Source organism: Podarcis muralis, chromosome 2, assembly GCF_964188315.1.
Source record: "Podarcis muralis chromosome 2, rPodMur119.hap1.1, whole genome shotgun sequence".
In the NCBI taxonomy this organism is placed as follows: Eukaryota; Metazoa; Chordata; class Lepidosauria; order Squamata; family Lacertidae; genus Podarcis; species Podarcis muralis.
This window is the reverse complement of record NC_135656.1, coordinates 42,408,007-42,427,886: the sequence shown is the minus strand read 5'-3', so window position 1 is coordinate 42,427,886 and position 19,880 is coordinate 42,408,007. Positions and strand designations below refer to the sequence as shown.

Sequence of the window (19,880 nt, the reverse complement as noted above, 5' to 3'; positions counted from 1 at the left end):
CCAGAACGAATTAAGTACTTAACCCGAGGTACTATCTGTACTCATCCTGAAGCAAAGTTCTTAACCCAAGGTACTATTTCTGGGTTAGCGGAGTCTGTAACCTGAAACGTATGTAACCTGAAGCGTATGTAACTCGAGGTACCACTGTACACTGCACTGTATGGTATAGTATAGAGAATTTATAGTATACACTACAGGATTAAAGAGCAACGAACTGCCCAAAGGATGCAAGATTTCTGACATAAAAGTGCTCTGCCATATTTGTAACTGGTGTGGGATTCTAATGTCACACTAAAGGCTGCACTAGACACCGCAGTGTCAGACACATGTTTATTTTGATGTGTCTTCTTATTCATGTATAAAGCAAGGGGTGAGGAGATCTTATTTTAACATTAAAAGGGGACACCATAAGTTCATTCTGGTGGCCCACAGAAAGGCAATGCAGTAGGAGAACTGGCCTCCACAGTCACTTACGGACTCATTGTTAAAACCATGTTTATGGAAGACAATCTTAGCAGGAGGAGGAGAAGAAAGAAGACTAGGCCCTGCACTTGGTTTACTTTTTCCGAACAGCAGAACTAGTGGTCGCTTTGTCCAGGGCCAGATTATCAAACAGACCAACAAGGCCCTGGTCTAGATCCTCTGATTTTTGTAATACTATGCTGGTGCTGTCTGCTAATTCCCTCCCCACCTCCCCCCAAAAAGGAAAAAGTTAAAGGGGACCCCCATCAATGTTCAAATTCTCTGCAAAAAAAGTTTGAGAACCTCTGAGTTATGAAACAGATGTGAGGGAAAAGGGACACATGAACAAGCAGTAAGGGCAGACAGAAAGCTGTACCGAGTACAGAACCTCCTCCAATGGCCCTTACATTTTAGTGTTAATTTCTCCTAAAAATGAAAACCAGGAATCTGTGGTGACTATTAACCTCAGCATTAAAAACAGTGGTACGGATTTCATTGCCGTGCACATTTTCAGTGCCCCAGCCACCCGATTTCTTTCACCAGGACCCATTCTGATCCCATTTCCATTCTAGACCACTCCTGCCGCCTTGGCTTCCCCCATTCCCAGCTCCAGAAACATTCCGGTTTCCTTCCACTGCTCTTCTTAGTAGCTGCACCTGCCATCTCCTAAGAAAGCCTGTTTTCACATTCATGCGAAATGTCTCTGACAGCCCTCAGCCAAGCCCCACCTTCTTCAAGATTTGAGGAGGGGGGTGGATTAAAGAGCGAGGCAAAACTAACCTGAGAACCACCCATTGTCCACCTCCTCCAATTTGGCATTGCCAGGCCCGAAGGAACCAAATGGTGACCGCCCCTTTAAGAGGCCTCTCTGCAGGTGTTTAGTGGGGGAGGGGGGAGAGGAGGAGGAGGAGGAGTGTTTTCCCTTCAGCACTGGGCACTCCCAGGCCTCCCCACCCAACCTGTCCGACAGGTTTCAGACCATGATGCCAAGAGCAACCTTCCTTTTTCTTCCTCTCTCCTGAGCCCCCAGAGGAACATATCCAGCTTTCCTTAGATTTCCCCACTATTCCAAACCCCCCACCCTCCCCAAAGGCTTGGTTAAGTGCCCAATCTCCTTGGTGGGACAGCTGCGTTCTGAACAGGACTTACAGGTGACTGGTAGTATTTTCTTGTCCTATCATCCCATCCAGGGATCCAGGCCGGGCTTCGAGCCTCCCAGTGATTCACCTGTTCTGGGCGTGCCAGCTGCAGGCAGATCCACCTGTCCTGGATTCCAACACAGGCAACACCATACTAAGCTAGGAGCTCACAGAATTTGCTCAAACACCTGCCACTACGAGAAGCAACTAAAGGAAGGAAGGCGAGTAAGCATCCCTGGCCTGGCTAAATCCAGGTCTGTACATCTGGACCATCCATTGCCAGGAAAGCACAAGGGCATATGACCACAGGGACCACGTGGCTTGGCTAACACAACAAAGAACTACGCTGAAATCCCAATAACTATGTCATCCACACATCCTTGGTCTCCCCCTTTCGAGCTTTAACACCACAGTATGGAACCCCTATTACAGAAAAGCAACTGCATCACACGGCAATATAAAATCAGCCCTGGACACTACCGGCAGCATCAGCGATGCCCTTAGAAGCAAGGGTACTCTCCCACCCTTTAGCAGGGCGCCTGTTAAAACACAAGCTCAAGATCAAAAGAAGAGGAGGACAGTCTAGCAGCAGCTTTCAAACCTATAAAAACAACAGGCATCTGTACTGACAGATCCCCATTACAACGTTCCAACAAGAGACATTCTTTGTCTGATAAATGATCTTTTTTAAAAAATAAACCAAGCTTTGTCATAATTTTAACATACTATGAAGATTAGAAATACATATTTAGTCTAATAAATTCATGAAACAGAAATATAGAGACGTTATGACACTTCAAATATTCTAAATTCCATTAAGGCAATTAATTCTCAGGACATAAAACAAACACAAAGAATTGTCACATATATTAAAATTTTAAACACTATAAACACTTAAAACACCATTAAGATGTACAGTGGAACCTCGGGTTGCGAACATGATCCGTGCGGGAGGCACGTTCGCAACCAGCACTGTTTGCAACCTGCAGCGCGGCATCTGCGCATATGTTGGGTTGCGATTTGGTCTTCTGCACATGCGCAAAGTGTGATTTAGTGCTTCTGCTCATGCGCGAGCGCCGTAACCCGGAAGTAACCCGTTCTGGTATTTCCGGGTTCGGCGCAGTTCGCAACCCGAAATAACATAACCTGAAGCATCTGTAACCCGAGGTACCACTGTATTTATAATGTAGAAATCTTTTAATCTGATAAAATATTTCTCCGAGCATATATAATTAAGCTTACTTCCAAGTAGGCATGTATAGGATTATGTTGTAAGATCATATCAAAACAAACAAAAAAAAAAAAACCCAAACACCTGCAAAACATTTTAGCAATTCACAAAAGTTTTATCTTATTAGATTACGTATTAAAACATAAAGACATTACAACTTTAATTTTGTTAATAAAAAATGCTTGAGATTTGCATATCTGAAGTACTGTCTTAAATTCCAATAGAAAGGATTACCGCATACCATACTTTGTTTAGCATTCCAAAAATTCTTAAAGAGTTCCCATTCCTGTTCAAATTTGTTCACTTTATACCTTTCTTCCTTTATAAGAGCTCATGTGATTATATTCAAAATTGCTAAGGCCCATAATGTAATCTATCCTCCCTTTATCTGGGATATTGTCCTCCTTTTCCATGATAAATTATCATATTTTAGGGTCAAAAAAAAAATGAGACAGTGGAAGATTTGTGATCAAGGCTTCATAAATTCTGATTTCAACCTAAAAACAGTTGTGTGAGGTGTTCCAAATTTGATCAAAGGGGTCTTCCTTTAACACCTTGAGCCATCCCACCATCATGTGTATGTTTTCTGCTGTGGGATTAATAGCAACTACATGAACAGGAATTGAGATTCAGAAATGGAGGGGAAGTGTTAAATCCTAGACCAGGGCAGGGAGCCTGTGGTCCTGCAGAAGTTGTTTGACCACAACTCCCATCATCCCTGGCCACCAGCCACACTGCTGGGGACTGATGGGACCTGGAGTCCAATGACAACATTTGGCGGATCAGAGGTTTCCTAACACTGCCCTAAATACACACACCCATTGCAGCTGCTCAATTCAGATCCAGATCTTCTTCATATCATCTGTTTGGGCCCTTAGCTCCTTTGTAGATTCATATTAATATAATTGTTGCGGTAACCAGAAAACCTGTTGTTCTTCTTCCCTCTTTTTTCCTCCTTGTAAGATGTTTGTTTACCACACTTTTATTCCACTCTTCTTCCCAGGAACTTAGGGTGCCTTACATTGGGGGCGGGCGGGGGCGGGTTATCATATTTTATCTTAACAAAACAAAACACCACCCCTATGAGGTAGTTTAGGTAGATAAATAAGAATTGGCCCAAGGTCTCCTGTCTTTAGTGCTTCACTGGTTAGCAGGAAATTAAACTCAAGTTTCCTTAAATTAAGTCCAATATGCTATCCACTCCCAACAAGTGGATGTCTCTAAATGGACGTTGAGACCAAATTATTCCAGTGTCCCATGGCAAACAGAATCCCAGCTGAAGAATAGTCAAAGTATGCAGTGGAAGCCAATCTGCACCAGTCATTAATGCAAAGCCACTGAGAACGATGCACGTCATGTCATGACTTTTGAAGCATTTCCAGGCCCATATTTCCTAAACTATACTGCATCCTGTCAACAGAGCTCGCTGCTCTCCCACTTCAAGCCAAGCAGCAATTTTTCACAATGACAACTTTACAGCTCCCAAATTACACTACTAGTCTGCCCTTTGTAGGCAGTGGCCCAACCCTACAAACCCCCAAGATGGTTTGACGCACTGGCTGTTGTTGAACCCATGGGCAAAGTTGTGCAAGGGTGTCACTTACATGCAGGCAGCTATCCCGTTGGAGTAAACAACACAGCTCCCACCATTCTCGCAGGGCTTGTCGCCATCCAAGCACTGTATGGCTGTAGGGAAAGAGAAAGAGCTTGGTTAGAGCATGCCATTGCACAGCTGTAGAAACAACAAAGCAATGCCCAGGCTGTGAAGAACAGATCTAGCAAAGGTTACTGGTCACAACAGCTCAACAAAAGCTCCCATGTACGCTCAACCTGGTGCAAGGACAACAACAACAACAACAACAACAACAACAACAACAACAACGAGGAAACAACTATTACCATCATGCCACGAGCTCAAAAAGCACCTCTTATGTGTTATAGTCATGCTTAGCTCTTGCCCCAGGATAAAGGATATGGACTGAACTTGTATCTTTTGCTTTTACAATCTCCATTGCACCCCCAAAGCAGTGTTTTGCTCATACAAAGCTGACTTATACGAAGTCAAACTATTGGTTTATATAGTTCCCTACTGTCCACACCAGGAAGGATAGACTAATACTGCTGGACTCCCAACTCCCATGATGCAGCCACAATGGCCAGCGGTCAGGAATTATGGGAGTTGGAGCCCAGCAACATCTGGAGGGCCACATGCGCACTGTTAGAAACTCAGGTATATAAAACTAGGCACCAAATGACATCTTGAATCTAGGTGGCGGTCGCCACAACAGAATGCCTATTTGCTAGGGGATTAGACTAAATGACCCCCAGTATCCCTTCCAATGCCACAATTCTATGATTCTATTATCTCAACTACATTGCTTGACTGTAGCTTGCTCTTACAACAATTCACTTGTCCCGGTATGCAAGAAGAAACATACACAGTGGAAAGGGAAATGGTACTGACTATGAAGTAAAGCAGAAATTTTTCAACTGTGATTGCCAACCTGGTGCCCAGAAATCTCCACGCTGTTGCAAGTGGACCTGTGTCAGTAGCAAAACATGCCTGGTGCCTGGCTTATTTTAAACACTGCACCCCTGGTCTACACAACTGGCAGCATCTCTCTAGGGGTTCAGACAAGAATCAGTCTCAGTCCTTGTGTGGAAATATTAGAATTGAGCCTGGGACTTTTTGTAAGCAGAACTTTGCCACTGGGCTGTTGCCCTTCTCTCTCTCTCTCCCCCTCACAGAAAACCTTTTCACTTAAACAAGATGATAATGGCAACTGAGAGCAGATTCTTCCCATCCCAAGCATTGCCCACAGTCCCACAACAGGAGGTTTTTCTTGCTAAAATTATCATCCATGGAACAATTCATATATGCTATTATTGTTAGGCTTCTGAACACACAGAGAGATGGAAATAATAATTGAAGGTCTGCAGATGCATCTTCAAGGGGTCACGTCAGACAACACAAAACAGGAATAAGGCAAAAATGCTTCAAACGAAGGGAGTAGACAGAATTTCTCACAAGCCACAAGTAGGCTTAGCTGGCTCAGTTAGTGCAACCTCAGCCTCTACACTGCCCAGTAACTAGAGACCGGCTTCATTGGCAAAGGTCAAAAAGTATGCAGAATACCATCAAAAGTCGTAGGGAAAAGAGACATTCTGCAGAACGACAAGAAAAAACAGCTCCTCTTCAGAGATTTCTCCCTTACATTGGTTTCCCACAATCTAGCAAAGAGAGGGGCAAGCACAGGGATCCATCTGGAATCCCCAAGCAACCAGGATGGGAAAGACAGCAGTTTCTGGGGGACTGGGCATTCTAGAGAAGACAGAGATCATCTGAGGACTGCAGCTAACCAACTAGAATCACTAAACAACCCAGCAGTTTCAGATCATGGCGAGTCATTGGAGTTATGGAGATTCCACAAGTACTTGGTGACCTCTGACAACTGCCACCGAGAGAGCTAGCTGAAAGTGAGATTCAACCTCCACAGATCTGTATAGAGAGCCCTGTGTATGGGGAGGCTAGTATTTTTAAGAAAACCCTGCAAAACGCAAAGTGGAAGGACAAGGGCCTTGCAAAACTGGCACAGAGAAATGGGGAGCCTGCCGTCTTCCTCTCCCTCCTATGTGCCATCGTGAGTGGGTAGGAGGAGCCATTTAGTAAATGCCCAAGCTAAGCCAAGCAAAGCACGTCCCCTGATGGGGCCCAGGCTAGGGGAAAGAACCACAGGCACCCATCTCTGCCAGCCCTGAGAGGGGTGTTTGAGTGCCCTCTGAAAGGAACAAAATTAGAGACACATCCATTCCCAAAGGAACCCCTTTTCAGGCTCAAGAGACACTACAAGTGCTCTGGGCCTACTGAAGGAGGGAGATGCAGCCCAGCAGCAAAGGGATGCTGGCTGAGACCCCTCCCCTCTCGAGAGCAGAGAGAAGATGGAAGGAGCTGGGGCCCAGGCAATACACTCACTCTCAGCCATTTCCTAGAGACCCACTTGTAACAGAGTGCGTGCCCAGCACACAGATCAGTCCCAGACAATGCCTCTCCCCCCTCCACTGCCGCCCCTCACTCTGTCGGCATGCAGAGCCAGCAGCAGCACTGCAGCAAAATGTGCTCTCAGCAACCGCCCTGTATGCAGACCATATTAAATTCCCCCGCACCCAAAATGAACCTACGCCACTATGGATTTCACCCTCCCCACAACTTGAACAACGTGTAACTAGCAAAGGCTGTATACAAATACGGTAGGTGCAGGCACTCTGCTCACCGAAACCTAAACAGTCAGTGAGTTTCTTTTACACATACACACACTCTTACAGATGAACAATATGGGGCAACCATCTCAAACACAGCTAGCAAGCACAGTAATGAAAAGTATTCCCAGCACAGTTGCATGTGTGTACACATACATACACATGCACACAATGCCAGGAGCTCACAAAGACAGCATAAACACACCCAGCTTAAACCAGCTTAAGCACATGTAACACTGCATACGTGAATATGTACACAATCTCACAGGAAGTATAACATGCATAGCCAAGTATCTCAGCGGGAAGCATTCCTGACACAACACAAACCCACAATTCCCTACCCTTTCGTCCTTTCCAGAGCACACAGCCAAGTTTGAGCCAGTGGAATGCACTCCCCACATCTCCAACTCTACAACCAACATTCCAACACGTGTACGCTTTTCAGACATGGGCACCCAAATGTAGAGGCCCTTGCAGCCATAAACACAATTCTCAGCTCTTGCATGGAACCTTATCTCCAAAGGAAAGGCCAGACCTAAACCTACACAGAAGCAAGCCAGTCTGAAACCAGACTGCCTAAAATGTGTTGCAAACCAAGGGAATCAGGGATCACACTTCCCTCTCATATATACATGGGATAGGATGGAATTGCAACATGGGCCACAGTGGCAAAGAGAAAATATTCTTAGTCCTGTTGGCCACCCCCTCCCAAAACACGGCAAGGCAGAAGATGAACTCACAACAGCCTTGATTTTCCACCTTCCAAAGAGAGGGAACACAAGCAACCCAAAGAACTTTCTTTGCTCAAATCAACAGTAGCCTCCCCCAAAGCCCAGGAAATTAGCTCTCCAAGGCTCTAGCTTTGCATCAAACCGTCCAGAAACAAGTTAGAAGGCAAATAGGTTTCATGCTCTTTAAAGAACCACTGGGAATAAGAAGTGGCAGAGGTCACCCTTCAAGGCAGTGAAAAGCCAAAGACTACAATTGAGGTGCTCTGGCTCCCACTGCTTTGACTGCTTAATCCTCATGCTCTTTGCAGGGCTCAGCCAGATGCCAGGAGTCCTGGCTTCTCACCTCCACCCCAACCATCCCTTCCTTAAATGACAAGCAGCACTAAACATGCAAGCAACATACACACACACACACACACACACACACACACAGAGAGAGAGAGAGAGAGAGAGAGAGATTTTGTAAGGGTTATGTGCCCAAGGGTCATCTCAGGCCAATATTTAGGGCTCTGTCAATCAACAAGTCTATGTAAACAATCAAACAAGTTAAGAATTCAGTCTTGTTTGTAGAAAACCACCAACCAAGAATCATTTTTTAAACACCACGTATTATGCCCAGGAGGGACACGGGTGGCGCTGTGGGTAAAACCTCAGTGCCTAGGACTTGCCGATCGTATGGTCGGTGGTTCGAATCCCCGCGGCAGGGTGAGCTCCTGTCGTTCGGTCCCAGCTCCTGCCCACCTAGCAGTTCGAAAGCACTCTTAAATGCAAGTAAATAAATAGGGACCGCTTTCTAGTGGGAAGGTAAACAGTGTTTCCGTGTGCTGCGCTGGTGCAGGCTCGCCAGAGCAGCTTCGTCACGCTGGCCACGTGACCCAGAAGTGCCTCTTAAGCGAGATGGGCGCGCAACCCCAGAGTCGGACACGACTGGCCCGTACGGGCAAGGGTACCTTTACCTTTATTATGACCAGAAGGAGGGCAGTGGGGAGCCTAGATTTTCCTGCAATAAGGGGTTAAGGCTTCAGTGCCTTGCATTAGTTCCTTGCCCTTCTCTACAAGCTAACACAAAAGTTAGGCAAACTAAACAAACTTACTTGATTTATATAATTTATGCAGCTTGCAAGATTCAGCACAGAATTTGGACTATGATAGCTAGCAATATTTTTTCTTTCCCAAACTCACACAGCTGTGTCCATAATAAATCTTATGAAGGACAGCACACCTCACCCAAGATGTCAGGTGCTATGTTTGCCACTCTGGGCTCCTTTGGGAGAAAGGGCAGGATATAAATTTAATAAAATAAATACAATAAATATTTGAGGCCTGATGATCTGGTCTCACTGAATCTTTAGTGACATGTTGGCCCATGGTGCAATAGTGGGTTTTTAATCAAACATGTCATGTAAGTAAGAAAGAAAAAACCCAGAGAATTTATCTTGTAAAGACACCCTTAAAGTTTCAAGCATTTAAGACACTTTTAAAAGAATTTGGAGAAGTAAATGCTTCTCTGTCTCAGTGACCTCTGTTTCCTCAACAACAGCATCATTTCTCTCCAGATACAATTTGTTAATCAAGAAAAGCAGCATTAGCTACACTCTGAAACCACGGATTTTTCATTGCACCGCATGCCTAGATATACTGTATATTTGCAATGATGGTTTCATCATAACTAGTATAGCATGCTAACCATGATCTGATTGCTAGGGCTAGTACCCATGTTTAATCTTTGTAAAGCAGGAAAGCAGTAACCCTTGACGACTGCAAGATCTGTTGTTCTTTCACAATTGTCTACTCTGGACCTTCCTGTTTAAAAACATAGGCCTCTGTAGTTCCCTGTGCATGCAGTTTGTGAAGCAAAGTTACTAGCATGGAGCTTGATCTTTGGGCATTTCACAGGAGCCCAGCATCTTGGGAATGAATGCACTACTGACTCACAGCTCATAAACCCCTTTTTGCCCAAGTGTCAAGCCACCACACTTTATTTGGGACACATTTTGTGCTTTGCAGGGCAGACATTGTTCCTAGATCTCCACCATAAGTGCACACAGCAAATGCCTGAGGGAGACTCACATGCCTTGGAAGACACATGAAGATTAACCAACTGGAACTCCTTGGGTTCTGTCCATTCTGTATTCCATGTACAATCGTACCTTGGATCCCAAATGCCTTGCGAGTCAAACATTTTGGCTCCTGAATGCCACAAACCCGGAAGTGAGTGTTCCTGTTTGCGAACGTTCTTTGGAACCCGAATGTCCGACGCGGCTTCCGATTGGTTGCAGGAGCTTCCTGCAGCCAATCAGAAGCCATGCCTTGGTTTCCCAACATTTTGGAAGTTGAACTGACTTCCAGAACAGATTCCATTCGACTTCCAAGGTACTACTGTACTTTCAGATGGACAATACAGTGTTCACTGCAAGACATGCAGGAAGCAGTCAGGAAATCCCTGTGATGTTAAACTTGCAAATGTAACCTTCCCAAAGAGCTGTAACAGTTTACCTACTGACTTCTCATTCTGCAAGACCTATCGTAAGTTGTTTCTTCAAGACAGAGGCAAGAATGAGGTGACAGTTGTATGGCAAGATTCACCACTTCCCGCAAAATACTTGAATTATACCATGAAGACCAGTATCATGTCCCTGATAAGGGAGGTAGACTAGGGTTTTTATCCCACCACAGTAGCTACGCCATAATATACAATCAAAACCATAATACTGTATCAATTACAGAGCAGGTCTTTTGAATTCTGGCCTACCCCTGACAACACATCATAGTTTATTCTACTATGACCTTGACATCAGGCTTGCCAAGTTCATCCCTTCACAGAACAGGATGCCCTTGAAATGCCTTAAGAAATATATCCTCCCAGGGCTTGGCAGTCCAAGGGTGCAAAACATCCCTTCCTCCAATGGAAATTCCCACTTTTAAAACCTATATTTCCCAGGAGGCCTTTGGCTTAAAACCAGGTCAGATATGTTGACACTAGCTGGGGCTGAAAGAATCTGACTTAAGGATAGTCAGGCTCTGTAATAAAGTTTGCAGTATGAGGAACACAGAGATGGAGCACATGCATTTCAATAGTATGAGGTCACCAATGGGAGGAAAGGATGCTGTGGGACAAATGTCCCTGGAAGAGGCACGTTGGCACTAATTCTTCCCAGCAGTGAGGTATGTTTCCTGGGAAATTATTAATAGGACAATTTTCCAAATTAGTGTCATTTGGATACAATAATTTGCATCAGAAAACTTTCTGATGCCCTAGAGCAGGGATGGGGAACCTGTGGCCGTCCAAACGCTGCTGGTCTGAAACATCTATCATCTCAGGTCATGACTATGCTGGTTGGGGCTCATGGGACTTGGAGTCCAACAACATCTAGAAATCCAGAGGCTCGCCATCCCTGCCCTATAAGAGTGATCTACTTTGACATGTTTATTTCACTTGTATTTGTAAGCAAAGCTAAAAACTTTGAAATTGCCAAGTTTGCCTGATAGTTATTTGCAATTAGGATCCATTCAGTTACTAATGAACTTAAAACAATGTAAAATTTTCTTCAGGGAAAAGGAAAAGCAGTGGAAAATTTTCCAACTAGCAATCCAAGAAGATGTATTACCGTATTAAGTACACATGGAATTCCATTGCTTCATTTTCCTTTCAGAAGTGCGAGCACAGTTGGCTACCACGTCTCAATTAAAATTTGATAAAGGGTCCTCAGATCAGCTGAAGCTGACAGCTGAATCTGGCTTGCACCTCTCTACTTGGCCCTTCCTGAGTGTGAGCAAAGGCCCTGGAAGCCAGGATTCCCAAGTTCTGTTCCAAGCTCTAGATACGGGTGAAGTCAGGGAGGACCAGACTCTAGCGATTCAGCCAAACGTTCTGTCAACACATAGGGCATTATATACATCATCTTCTGGAGCAAAATATCACCACTCAAAGAGGCTCCAACTGGAAGTCTGCCTGCAAATTCATTCTTGGAGTTTGAAGCATTTCTAACACTTCCTTTAGGAAGAATATTTTGCCTTGCTATGACCTCTGTTTGACATGGATAGCTATTCGAAGAACCCATTTCAAGCCACCAAAGGGAGCATTGCATGCGATACAGAATGGGAGATCCAATCCCGCTTCTCACATTAACTGCTTGAACGATCTCCATGTGATTAAAGGAGGGGAGAGAGAGCCAATGGTGTGGACCCACTGCTCCCTACCCCTTGATGCCAAACATTGAACATGGGTGTCTCTATGGCAGGAAAGTCTATGCATGCAGACCTCCTGGGCTTCCATGGAAGTTAGAACCCCGAATGTACCACAGTTGCTCCCCAGTCTAGGAGTCAGTGCCAACGTGGAGTGAATGGCTAGCTCAGAAAACTCAAACCTGGGGAACTCTTGGGGTTTCTCAGTGATCCAAAATGGCAGAGAAGCTTTGACACCTTGTCCACTGCTATCCACAAACTTCTTGGCCACTGGAAGTACTTAGTGCACCCTAAGGTATACTCTCTATTGATGTAGGTTGATGGTAAGGCTTAACAGACTTAGCCAATGCCCCCACATGAAGAGAACATGCACACTATGCTTTATATAGTGTTCAGGAGTTCCATATCCATATCCTCAGGATATAAGTAAATGGAGAAAGTCTGTGCTAAATTCTGAAAGTTTGAAAACCACTCACTACCTCACGGCAATAAGCATGCATGTTACAAGCACTGCTTGCCTTTTTCAAAGGAATCAAAACCTACAAAGCAACAGAGACAAAGAAAGAGTCCCAGAGAAAAACCTCCTGCAATTCCCCATCTTCTTTTAACATGCTGACAGCCCATGCCTTGGGTACCACCCACATATCTTGGTTACCATGTAGGGTGTGGTTGACTGATTCCAGGCCCCTATTGGCAGGCACATATAAACAGGACTCGTTACTAACAAAAAAAGAAAGAAAGAAAATTCTGTGCCAAGGTATACAAAATTCTGAGCCAAGAAAAGCTGAAAATCATGACCGGGATAAATTATGCAAAATGAGAAAATTTGCGTGAGTTGCCTATCTTGCATAATTTATTCTTAGTCACAGGGAGGGAGAAACAGCTATGCGGGGCACCAAAGTCCTATTTCCTGAGCAATGGAAGCCCTACTCAGCCTCTCCCGGGTTACTGAAATGTTCCCAGGCGTTGCTGAGCCCTACTCAACACTGCAGCAGACATAGAAGCTAGGAGCTTGCTTTAAAGAATGAGCACCAAGATTCACAGGAGGCAGAGTTCTGCACCCAGTACCAAGCCTTCTGCTTGGAGAAAATATACTTGGCCTGACTGCTAGGCTGGACCATTGGAAGCTGCCAGACATTGGAAGCTGCCCATCTAGCTCAGTACTGCCTATGCTGGCTGGCAGAGGTTCTCCATGGATGGCATTTCCAGCCCTACCTAGACATGCTGGGGATTGAACCAGGGACCTTCTGCATGTAAAGCAGATGCTATACCACTGTGCTACGGCTCTTCTATGTTTGTGGGGACAGCAGTAGCAACACCCAGCAGAGGACAGAAATGAGAGGAACTGGGCTTTTGCTGCAAAAAAGTTACCACTGCATAGCCCAAGCACAATTCTGGCTTTTAAAAGGGGCAGCTTGAGTCACAAACAGCAGGAGCAACAATGTGCCCCTCTCCCTCGCCATCCTCCTTCAGGCTCTCCAAAACAATGAAAAGGATAAGAGTTTACCATTGCTCTCAGTCCAAACGATGTGATCAACATTTGCACTTATTTCTGATCCATTCTGGCTTTTATCAACCCAAACTGAATGCAGGTGTGATTAAGCAAGCATCTGGGAGGTCCACAGCAGGCAACCCAATCCTGATTTCCTTAGACTGGTTACCTGTGCTTTTGAATACAGTGGTACCTTGGGTTAAGTACTTAATTCGTTATGGAGGTCCGTTCTTAACCTGAAGCACCACTTTAGCTGATGGGGCCTCCCACTGCCACTGCACGATTTCTGTTCTCATCCTGAATCAAAGTTCTTAACCCGAGGTACTATTTCTGGGTTAGCGGAGTCTATAACCTGAAGTGTATTTAACCTGAAGCATATGTAACCTGAAGTACCACTGTACATTCTGCACAGAAGCGTGGTGAACCAGGATCCATGCATATAATGGGACTCAGATGCTGCTTTCAACCCACACACATTCCGCTGAGGCTAATAAAAAGGAAGTGTGGCTACCTGTTAGCGAGGAATCTGGCCCCCCAAAAGTGACTGAGTGCTGCAGGGCTGTGTGGAGGGGCTCCCAGGCTCTCTCCAGCTGCCTTTGTTAGCTGGCTAGCAATGTGGGCAGAATAAAGGGGCAGGGAGTTGAATGGCCAGCCGGCTGGCCCTGCTATTGCATCTGGAGGGGCTGCAGCAGGGAGGCAGCTGCTGTGTCTCAACAACTCTGTGCACAGACAGCTTCAGCTCACAGAATCTACAAAGGGGGTGGGAGGGTGAGGGGAGAGATTCCTCACTGTGTCCACACAAGAAACACAAAGAAAGGCAGCAGGATTAGATACTGCGTAGTCAGACATGGGCTCAGTACCATCAAGACTTAGGATACTCCCTTACACAGACACAACTGAAGGCAAGGAAACCTGTTGCAAAATGGAAAACACCAACTAAAAGCCCCAAGGGAAAGAACTCTGGATGATTACATTTATTCTTCCTAGAATTGACAAAAACACACACACCCAGATTTGCACTTTTGCAGTCTCGCCATCCCCACAAGCTTAAAAAAAAGGAGGGGTAAGATTTCAGATACACACAGAGGGTGCCATTAATGACAAAGCTGTGTTACTATCAGATCTGGAAAACTGCGTAGGCAGGGAAGATTTCCTTCCCAATTCCAGAGGATGGGATGGGAGCATGTGCAAACTGGATTCAAATAATCAATTCCACCAATCTCCAGGTTCAATTTTGTATTGAAGTATATTAATTAACGGCATAACTTGGCGCTTGTGTTTTTGGCAAAGCTTAGCACGTATTTAAATGCTCACATTTGAGTCCCTGCTCCTGCCAAATCAAACCACAAATTTCCATTTGAAATTTAGTAATGTTCACTTTTAGGCAATGGATTGCACCCGTTTTGGAAGGGAAAGGCTATGCCAGTTAAGAACGCTGCATATGTTACAAAATTCAGATGCATAAAGAACAAAGACAAAACACATGTACAATGATCACACATGCAGATCTTTCATGTCATGGCATGTTGCATACATTTTCTGGGAAGCCAAGGCCAAATCAGGGTGGAAAAACCTCATGTGTACAGCCCTTGGATGAGGGCTTCATCAAGTGAGGCACTTTCCTGCAGATCATCACATTGTTATCAGCGCAGCCAAGCAGAAAAGAAGGAACAGCTTTGGAAGAGACAAAATGTCTGGCTTGCAGACACTGCTGTGGACAAGGCCTAAGTGTCTAGCCCTAAGGTTCATATGCATACTGTGGTAGAAAGCGGCCTGCTTTCTCTCTCACATAGGGCCCGTCCTACTAGGCAGGCGTCCCAACCCTTGCATGACCCTCATCTGATACAGCCCACAGCTAAAAAGAAAGGAAGAAAAAAGACAGCACTCTGCCAATTCAAACTCAGAACACTCAACCAGAGTTGGCCCCTCACCCTGAACCTCCTAGTCTTTGAGGCCCTTCAGATGCTGTTCTGGGAAAACTTGAGGACAGGGGTCCCAGTGCCTTTCGCACCATTTTGAATTCTCTAGAGCCATTAGAAATATTCCCGTGTGGCTCAAAGCAGCAGCTCGGAGCCCTTGTCTGGCGCAAGACCGCCAGGGCTTCGGCAGCACTGCGGTGGAGTTGCTCAACCAAGAACAATGCCCTGTCTATGTCCAGCCAAGCAGCAAGCTGGCGGGGAGGGGAGGAGGGGATTCATATTCCCGGGCACCCACAATCCACAGCATATCCCCGGCCTCCTGCGTTGGACGAGCCGCACATTCCCACGCACTGGAGCACCAGCTGGCCGGGAGCGTTCTAATAAGCAAGGCCGGCTTCCCCAAACCAGTCAGGTGGCTTCATGGGAGAGTGAAACCCAGGCTGAATAATAGCCCCACGTTCTATTTACCTTTCGCTGCAATTATCTCATCCCTGGCATACTGCTGCACGTTTCATAGGGCAAGCAAGTCACTGCACGACACCCAATTAAATCATCTTATCTCCCGTTTGCATCACAGTATATTCCCAAGCGCACAAATGGGGGAAAAGCCGGCTTGGTGGGGGGGTGGGGGTGGGGAGGGAGAATTTCAAAGCAGACTGAGCCACTGCAACTCCCCAGAAGCATGGGAACTGGCTGGCCCAGTTGCTGAGCTGTGCACTCCCTAGCATGGCTCCAAGACGCGTTCCCAGTTTCACAGTCAGGGATCTGCAACTTCGAAGCCAGCCACAGACTTAGCTCCTTTGGGTAGGAAACAACAGTGCCATGCCAGGGATATAGAACACATAGTGCGAGAGCAGGATTGGCTCGAGAGGCACTTGGGCAGCTTCTTGGGAATAGCTTGCAGCAACAATAAAAGTTTGTGCATCCAGCAGAATGTGAAAGGGGAGGGCGTGCGAGGGGGCGACAGCTGCTACTACATCTGCCCAGATCATCAACACCCTTCCCTTTGCTATCCTGTACACACAATGCGCAGCAACAAAAGCTCCATCAAATTCAATGTCAGTGTGGGTGTAAAGCCTTCCAAGGAGGCCATTTCATGACAATCCCAAAGGAAAAAAAGGGAGGCCTGGGCGTCACCCCTTAACCCACAACCACCCCACTTACCAGCAAATCATTTCACACACACACAAACCAGCACACAAACTTGCTACACAAATATAAGTTCCTGTATGTACCTCTTGCATATATTCCATGAGAAAGAGAGGACGAGTGTGCCTTGCACATGCAATGCATTTTATGCGTTTTTAAACATACGATCATGCGCACATTCACAGACAAACTCACATACACCAGTTGCACAATCAAGCGCACTAAATTCTCAATCCATGCCGTTTACCAAATGCATTTGCATGTCTGCACAACAGGCGTGTTAAACCAAACATTTATTTCCTCCTTTAAGCTCTTACACAAACTCCAGGCTTTGGCAGAACCAAACTCCACAGCATACCCGGTTCAATAAAACCTCAATGGGATACCATAGAAAATTGAAAGCTTCTCCCTCCGCCAGCCAGCCCGAGCAAGATTTGCTTTGCAAGGAGCCGAGAAAGAGAAACAGAGAGCGACGGCTACAGCGGAGACCGAGAGAAGCCAGATCCGAAATCCACGCTCCGGTTTTTCCAGCCGCTCCGGGCTGGGAAGCTTAAACTGGCTGCCGAGAAAGTTTACTTCAAGTAAATAAAAAGTGCAAGATTGTTTCCCCGCAGCTCAAATCAGTGCCGGCGAATTAGCACCCCCCGCCCGCCCGCCAATCCAGCCTAATCGCTCCCTCCCCTTCACACAATCGGTAATTAAACAACGATCATTTATTTTCTTTGTGGCCCGTTCCGTAACCCTTTCCCCTTCCCTCCCCTTCTTCTGGTGTGGGGGGGGGGGGGGTTCGGAAGAGAGAAAGAAAAGGACGGGGATCTAGCCGGGAACAAGGAAAATAACTTCAGGGCCCCCCACCCACCCACCCACCACCCGCTGCCCGGACTGGAGGGAGGGAGATGGCGGCTCAAGGCACCGAGGAGCGCCAAGGGGACTCCGAGAGGCTCCGGCGAAGTTGCTTGAAAAGTTTGAAAAGAGGAAACGAAGAGGCCATGATCGAGCCCGGCCGAAGCGGCGAGGGCTTTCTTCCCACCCGTGCTAGGCTTAACGAAGCCGGAGGGGCGAGCGCACTGTGTCCCGTCCTCCCCCCCCCCCGACACCCCCGAGGTTCTCCTTACCTGCTCCCCGGGTCAGGCGCGCCAGCAGAGCGATGCCCAAAAGGCTGCAGCCCAGCCATGCCCGCCACGGGCCCCCGCGCCGGGACGCCAAGCCCATTCCCCCCTAAAGTCCTGTTGCCGCCCTATAGATCCATGGAAAGGGCCGCGCTGAAGCTCCAGCCAGACACCAGGACACCGAAAGCGCGGCGGCGGCGGCGCCTCCTCCTCGCTCCCGGACCCTGGGAAACTTCTCGGAGTGCGAGCGGGGCGGGGCGACCCCGCTGCCCGGGGGCGGGGTCCGCACCCAGCCCGCCTGGCCTGGCTCGGCTCGGCTCCCACGCTCCCTCCTTCTCTCTCGCCACCCCCCTACTCAACACCCCCCACCGGCCCCTCCAGCCCGGGCGAGGATGGGGCGCACGGAGAGGGAAAGGAGAGAGAGAGAGAGAGGGCAGCGTGGCGCCGCGCAGGATCACGCAGGCGGGGAGATGCGCGCTCTCCTCGGTGGGGCCGACTTTGGCGGGATGGGTCTCTCCCGAAGTTGCCCCCTCCCCTTAGGCGCACATCTGGGCGCCTCTGGGGAAGCGCTGGGGCGGGGAGGCTGGTGGGTTGCTCCTTTGGCAGTCGAGGCCAATGTAGGCTTGCTGGGTTTTGGCCCAGCGAGGCGGATTATTTTTAGGATTTCGGAGGTTGGGGGGGGGGCTGCAGGCGAGGGGGAAGAGAGGAGGGGGAAACTGCTGTGGAAGGCTTGGCTCGGGTTAGGCACTGTTGAGCCACCAGGCCTCCTCGCATTTTTCCCACACACGAACTCTCCCGCGAACTCTCTCCAAACGTGACCAAAAAAGTTGCTGTTTTCTTGAACGTCCCAATTCCCCAAGGAGAGGGGAAAGTTTCCATCCTTCCCCCACGATGAGGGGTGGAGGCAGCAGCAGCAGCAGCAGCCCAGAGCAACGTCTGCTTGTTTCCAGTGGCACAAACCCAGGAGCCGGGCCGTGTAGCTGGGCTAGGGCCGAGGGGAGGCACAAAGGAAAGGCTAAACGCCTTTCCAGAAATTTCTTATTTCTGGATTCTCGAAATGGGCAAAGAGCTTGCTGTTTGCTGCGCGGATCTTTGACGACTAAGGAGCTAGGGTGGGGGCAGAGGGAAAAGAGCATTTAACATCCTAATGCAGGGGTTCCCAATTAGCTAATTACTGAGGACCACCCACCCATTTGTGAAAATGTTGATAACTCTCTGGTAGTTACCTCTGCAAAGCAATTTTTGAACAAAATGTGGGGCAGCCCCTAACAAGCAAACGATTTTAGGTACACTAAAAAAAAAAACACCATAAAATTTGTGATATTATCATGCAAAAATGACAAAAATTTAGTTGGGGGAGAGGCAACATAAGGGGCTGTTTGGGTGCATTCTGCGGACCCCCAGGGGTCCCCATACCCTTAATTAGGAACCACTGTCCTAGTGGGTTCCAGATTTGTGTAGAGATTGTGCTGCATCACAGCATTTTCGTAAGCTGAATCTTCAAACTGGGCCCGAGAACTCTGGCATTATGATGCTGCTGCTGTTGTTCAAAATGTGTGCAGCCTTTTGATGGGATATACAGTAAACTGACATGAAATCCTGGGGGGGGGGGCAAGACTATTATAATGGTTCTAGCTCGATCAATGGGTATGTGGATTGCCTGTTCAGTTCAAGTAACAGCTATCAAAAAAGAGAAGGGTTTACCAAGCTGTTTTCATGCAAATGATCACTGGAACTCATTGCCACAGTATGTGGATCAAAGGGATAACACAAGACCATTAAAAGGACTGGATAAGCCAATGACTTGGAAGATAATCAGAACACAGAACCTTCTATCAAGAGACTAACATTCATCCAAAAAAGGGTAGAGTGGAACATAATCCTGGGCTGTGTACACATCATACATGTAAAACCCAAAGAATCCTGGGAACTGTAGTTCATTAAGGGTGCTGGGAATTGAGTGGTAAACTACAGTTACCAGGATTCTTTGGGGGAAGCCATGTGCTTTAATTGTCTGGTATGTAGGCAGCCCTGATCTCTAGTGGGACAGGATAACAGAGCACATTTTGCCCCTTTCAGTCTCCTTTATGCTCAGTTTGATTATGTTAGATGAATCAGTTTTTTCAAAGGAGGGCTTGGCTCCCTGCTCTACCACCAACACACTGTGTGACCTCACATGAATTAGTCAGCTACTTTGGCTTTCCTC

At 47.1% G+C, this 19,880-nt stretch overlaps 1 protein-coding gene across 4 annotated transcripts in view; it reads right to left on the bottom strand.

Moving 5' to 3' along the window:
* The window catches only part of NOTCH3 (notch receptor 3), a 57,214-nt gene extending 39,223 nt beyond the window's left edge, over positions 1 to 17,991 (bottom strand). For 2 of the 4 annotated variants that reach the window (XM_028717247.2, XM_028717246.2), the window contains exons 1-2: positions 17,681 to 17,990; positions 4,437 to 4,518 (exon numbers count right to left, since the gene is read on the bottom strand). In XM_028717247.2, the coding sequence (XP_028573080.1) occupies positions 4,437 to 4,518; positions 17,681 to 17,777 (179 nt within the window). In that variant the 5' untranslated portion in view covers positions 17,778 to 17,990. Of the gene's footprint in view, positions 1 to 4,436; positions 4,519 to 17,680 lie in introns of all 4 variants that reach the window. The other 2 variants (XM_028717245.2, XM_028717248.2) reach the window with 2 other exon arrangements.
* Between the last annotated feature and the right edge of the window lie 1,889 nt (positions 17,992 to 19,880).